Below are 6,000 nucleotides of genomic sequence, written 5' to 3'. Positions count from 1 at the left end.
TTTGGTTTTTCGAGACAGGGTTTCTCTGTGGCTTTGGAGCCTGTCCTGGAACTAGCTCTGTAGACCAGGCTGGTCTCGAACTCACAGAGATCCGCCTGCCTCTGCCTCCCGAGTGCTGGGATTAAAGGCGTGCGCCAGCCTCTGTGTGTTTCTTTGGGATAGAATGGCTGCAGGACCAGGTGGGACAGAAACCTCTGTCAACATTCACTGCTCCTTACCGCAATTCCACTGTACTGTACCATATACATATTAGGTTATATCACACTGTACCAGTAAACTTATGTAATTGTATCAACTTTAAAAAAGAATTTTTCAAATGTTTAAATCTCAGGGCTGGAGAGATCGCTTAAAAGTTAACCTCACTTATTATTCTTGTAAAGGACCCATGTTTAGTTCCCAAAATCCACACAGTGGCTTGCAGCCTTCCGTAACTCTAGTTCCAAGGGAAGTGATGCCCTCTTCTGACCTCCTTGGGCACGAGACACACTTAGAGCTCAAACATATATGCAGGCAAAACACTCATACATAAACTAAAAATAAGCAAATCTTTTTAAAAAATGTTTTATCCGGGCATGGTGGTATATGCCTGTAATCCCAGTCCTTGGGAGGCAGAGGTAGGCAGGTCTCCAGACATTGAGGGCTAGCCTTATCTACAAAGCAAACTGAGGTTATAGTGAGATCCTGCCTCAAAACAAAACAAAAAACAACAAAGTTTATTGTCAGGCATAGTGGTGCAGACCTTTAGTCCCAGAACTGGGAAGGCAGAGGCAGGCAGATCTTTTGAGTTCGAGGCCAGCCTGATCTACAGAGTGAGTTCCAGGATGGCCGGGGCTACAAAGAAACCATGTCTTGTAGAGAAAAACAAACAAAAATCACAAAAACCCCTAAAAACCCAAAAAAGTTTAAGTATTTATTGTATGTTTTGTTTATAGAAATGCTTCCCACCTTTCCCAAAAGAAATAAAAATAAAATTAGCTCAACTTTCAACATTTCATTTATTTAAAAACTTTTTTTTTGCTTTTCTTCAAACTGCCAGCTAACAAATCAAGTCTAGCTTCAAGCACTATAAAATGTTCCCTCCAGCTGCCCATCCAGTGCACTCAGAACAAGAGTCAGCTTGTCCAGCAGAGTACAACTGAGCACACTCCTATCATTGGGAAGTTGGCTCCTTTATACTCAATTCCCAAAACCCTTATCTGCTGTGTGTATGATGTACACGTGGATGTGCACACATTAAAGCACATGTGAGCGTTCGAGGACAGCTCTGCAGCCTTGGCTCTCTCTTCACCTGAGCTGCAGAGCTCTAGTGCAATGCCAGCTTTGGTGGCAAGCGTGGACCTGCTGCGCCATCCCACTGACCCTCCTAGAAATTTTCAGTGACAAATGTCTACCTGTGGAATTCCTCAAGAGCAGATAAAGCAAAGCTTGGTGGAACATGCCTGTAACCTCAGGAGGTGGAAGCAGGAAGATCACAAGTTCAAGGCCAATTTTATCAGCTATAGGTCAGCCTATGGTATATGAGCATGTGGTGATGATTGAAGTAAAAAATAAATGGCTGCCCATTTTCCACTAGAACCCAAATCACATGTGTTAAAAATAGCAGTCCCGGTGGGTGTGATGACACAGGCCTATAATCCCAGCTGCTTGGGGAACTCAGTGAGACCGCTCTCAAAAATACAGCTGGAGATGCACCTCAGGGGCAGACACTGTCTACCACAGGCTTCAATCCTAGACACTCCCAACATCCAACCAATAACCATTCATTCATGCTCTAGATAAAAAGCCAGTCTTGGAAGACCATGCTGTCTTGGGTGGGTGAGGTGTGTTCATTCTAGAAAATATTATCACCAGCTGCACAGGCTTGGTTCTGAGTCCCAGTCTCTGCAGCTCTCACCTCACTTTTTGGTTCACTGCAACACAGTAACAGTTGGTCGGATGTGGCAGTGCATGCCTTTGATCCCTGCACTCAAGAGGCAGAGGAAGGCAGGGTTCCTCAATCTGAAGCCAGCCTTGTCTACACAGGAAGTTCCAGACTAGTGAGGGCTACAAAGTAAAACATTGAAAAAAGGACGCCCAGAACCACCTAAGTCAGTTATAGTGGCATAAACCCGGAAAGCCAGCACTCAGGAGGCTGAGACAGAAAGACCATCAAGGTCATCCTCAGCTTTAATACAACAAGCCTGGGGCTAGTCTAGGCTACCTGAAACCACAACCAATGACGTCAAACTGCTACTTCTAGGAACTGGGACTAAGAATATTCTGTCCAAAGCGACATACTTGGATATATAAGCACACAATGTCATGTGTGCTCTTTTTCTGACGGGTGGGATGGGGGTTGTGACAGACAACCCCTCACACTGGTTCACTAGCTGAAGAACTAGACGTTTTCAGTGTTCTGTAATCTGAATTCTGATCTATTCATGAGAAACTATCAAAAGCCTTACCTACTAGAATTTTGATGGTGGGGTCAGTTTAACTTAAAAGCTCAAGAGGTCAGTGACTTAGCAGGATACTGAGCTAGGAAAGGTCTCGAAAAGATGCTGTGTGACTCCAACAAAGCAAACTGGGACCAGCGGCAGTGAAGGAGATGCTGGTGGGCTCCAGCAGCCCCCCAAGTTCTGGTGTTTTCTGACCTTAGCTGTCTAAAGCCTTTGAATATGTATGGGGTAGAACAGGTGGTCACACTTCAGATGACCACCATAGAGGGAGGTCGGGCAAAAGGCTTTTTTTAGTACAGGCAATAGTTTCCACTTTCAAACACCATCATCTATGAGAAGAGCCTGGTTATTATGTGAGTGCATTTTAAAAGGTCATCAAATCAACAGGAGAAAAAGGTCAAACACTGTATTACTGGGACCAAAAAAAATGGCTTATCTTCTGCACTGCCAAAGCCATGTATGTTTATATGAGATCTGACTCTCTCTCTCTCTCTCTCTCTCTCTCTCTCTCTCTCTCTCTCTCTCTCTCTCTCTCTCATTTTTGTTTTGAGACAGGGTTTTTCTGTGTAGCCTGGAGCCCTTCCTGGCACTCACTCTGTAGTGCTGGCCTCGATCTCACAGAGATCCGCCTGCTCTGCCTCCCGAGTGCTGGGATTAAAGATGTGTGCCACCACCACCCACCAGCCTGACTTACTCTATTTCAAAGAGACAAACACTTCACAATTCTTTCCCAATATGAGTGCTCATTGCGGCCTGAGACACGGTGTCCCCACCCTACCCTCAACTACATAAAAACTAGATTTGTCAGAATAAACCTATGCTTTCTATACGACAGGTTAAAAAATATGTTTGGGGAGAACTGAGTAGAAATGAAAAAGAAATCAGCCCACAAAAACTAGAATCAAGCTATACTGGCAGGCCTGCTGGACACACCTCAGGCTGAGGTGCTTCAGAAGTAAAATGCTGACCTACATGGTCCTGGTGATCATTCCCAAAACTGATGGTCTAGCCCAACAGTGAACAAGAACCTACCTTCTCTCTGTTAGCATTTCATAGAAGTCTCTGATATCTTGACCAGACTTCTCCATGCAGTGATAAAATGACAATTGGCTCTCCCGATTTGCAAAGTCCACCTTTAAAAAAACAAATTCATAATAAAACTCATTATTATGTGATGCACAGATCTAATACAAACATAATCAATATATAAAAAGATTTTTATAAGAAAGAGAGGTTTCAGATCTCAATTTTGGGAAGTTTTTTGTTTGTTGAGAGAGGGTTTTTCTATACTGGAACTCACTTTGTAGACCAGGCTCGCTATGAACTCAAAAGTTATACCTGCCTCTCTGTCTCTTAGAGATTAAGACTGAAGGTGTGTGCCTTGTGGCCAGCCAATGACTGGTCTAATATGAGGCCCACGCCACAAGAGGGAGCTCATGCCCGGCACTACCTGGACGACAAGGAAACTAAGGCTGGATAATGCAGACAGACACCTAGGGTAGAAGCACGACTGGAAAAAAATAAAAATGATGAACTTATCCAGAATGATGCTCTGCTGTACTCATGGTCTGCTGCCTGGTTCTACCTGTCACCAGAAAGGCTGCCTCTGGCAGCTGACGGGAGTGGATGCTGAGACCCACAGCCAAACATTAGGCAAAGAGAGAGTGAGTTCAGGGTGGAGATCTCTATAAGGTGCCCCACCCCAAGCTAGAGAACACCTAAAGTGGGGAGAAGGAATTGTGGGAGCCAGAGGGATGGAGGACAATGGGAGATTCGGGCTGGGAAATCAACTAATAAGGGCTCATGGGGGCTCGGAGACTGAGGGAGCAATTTCGGAGCATGCATGAGTCTGCACGAGATCTTCTACATACATGTTATGGTTGTTGGCTTGGTGTTTTGGGGGAACTCATGACAGTAGAAGTGGGGGTGTCTCTGACTTTTCTGTCTGCTCTCAGGACTCTTCCTACTGGGTTGCTTTGCCTAGCCTTTGATGTGACAGTTTGTGCCTAGTCTTATTGTATCTTGTGCTGTTTTTGTTTAATGTCCCTGGGAAGCTTATTCTTTTGGGGGGGGGGGGCGGCACCGGGACAAAGAGTGGGGATCGGTCTGGGGAAGAAGGGGTAACTGGGAGGAGTGGTAGCTAAGATCGAGATGTATTAATGAGAAAAGAGTAAAATAAAAGTTTAAAAATAATTTAAAAATAAAAGGTGTGCACCACAACACATGGCAAATTTTAGAAAGTTTAAGAGAAATATTTTTTTTTAATAGAAAACTCCCAAATTCTACATAAATCTTGACAGATACAATTTAAAGGTCCCAAAACCCATCCAGGAGTGAAACGGCCAGGCATGGTTCAATTCCCAAATTGTGGAGGTTGAATCAGGACAGTCATGGGGGCCAGTCTGGGCTACATAGTGAGACTCATACCCACACACTCACAACTTCTCCCCTTGCCAATCAAACAACAACAACAAAAATCAAAAATAAAATGTTAACAAACTTCTACCAGAATTCTGAGTTGGCAAATGCTTGAGCCAATTAAATTGGTAATCTATAGTCAGGCAATCTATGTTGCACATAAATTTGTGAGAATAGCCAGAACAAGAGAACATGAGGACAAGACAGCTCTATTTTCCAGCTGCCTAGCTTCATGTTCTACTGCCAAAATACTATTATTTTACTTTAATCTAGACATTAGTCCTTAAGTTCATAATTATGCCAAACAACTATGAAGAGTGAGTTTTAAAACAAGCAATACCAGGAACATGAACACACAAACACACACGCACAAGGCTTACAGTCACAGGTAGCTTACTTTTGGAAGCTGACTGACTGTACCACTGGCACACAGACACTCACTGTAATGGGAAAGGAGGGCCCTGCACCAAGAACACAGGTAAGAGCGTCAGGCTTCCAGGGAAAGAAGTGTGCTGAAAAGGACTTTAGGGAAGGGCCTATGGCTAAGGTCATAAAAGACCTGTGTCCATAAATAGCAAGCAAGAATACCCTATTATTTCCCTTAAAAACTGAGGACAAATAAAACCATGTTTGGTAAACCACTCTCTTCACTGGCAACCTACATTTGAGACTCTGCGTAGAATATGAACAGACTTTGGTTTTGGTTTCTGAGGCAAATCATACTCTGTGGACTTGTCTGGGATTAAAGGTATATGCCACACACAGCCTTTGGCTTTTGTTAAAGTCACTATGCACACCTTAATTTTATTCCCACCAATTTTCCTGCCCTTGGTCTCCTTGACAGCTGCTTGTGCATACTCAATCTCATTGTAGAGAACCAGAGCCATGCCTTTTAAGCGGTCAAACACCACCTGCAAAAAAATACAACAACCAATTAAGAGCTTTTTCTACTGGTGTGAATGTCAGTCCCCAAAAACCCTAAATCACAAGGATGTTCCTAAGGAAAAGTACCAAATTAGACTACTCCAGAAAAACTTGGCTTTTCCAGAAGAGGCTTGTCTTAATAAAAACACTAAATTCTGTGTGCAAAGATCATGGAATCATGCATGGTACTGTCTTAGTAGACAAACTAAGTTAGGTGTGC

At 43.6% G+C, this 6,000-nt stretch overlaps 1 protein-coding gene across 3 annotated transcripts in view; it reads right to left on the bottom strand.

Moving 5' to 3' along the window:
- Positions 1-6,000, bottom strand: part of Spen (spen family transcriptional repressor) — a 75,623-nt gene that overhangs the window by 12,815 nt on the left and 56,808 nt on the right. For 2 of the 3 annotated variants that reach the window (XM_050152000.1, XM_050152016.1), the window contains exons 9-10: positions 5,654-5,767; positions 3,471-3,571 (exon numbers count right to left, since the gene is read on the bottom strand). In XM_050152000.1, coding sequence (XP_050007957.1) covers positions 3,471-3,571; positions 5,654-5,767 — 215 coding nt within the window. The remainder of the gene's footprint in view (positions 1-3,470; positions 3,572-5,653; positions 5,768-6,000) is intronic. The other variant, XM_050152009.1, reaches the window with a different exon arrangement.

This window comes from Alexandromys fortis, unplaced genomic scaffold (genome assembly GCF_014885135.2).
Source record: "Alexandromys fortis isolate MF-2015 unplaced genomic scaffold, M_Fortis_MF-2015_v1.1 scaffold_26, whole genome shotgun sequence".
Lineage (NCBI taxonomy): Eukaryota > Metazoa > Chordata > Mammalia > Rodentia > Cricetidae > Alexandromys > Alexandromys fortis.
This window is presented reverse-complemented; position numbering and strand designations above follow the sequence as displayed.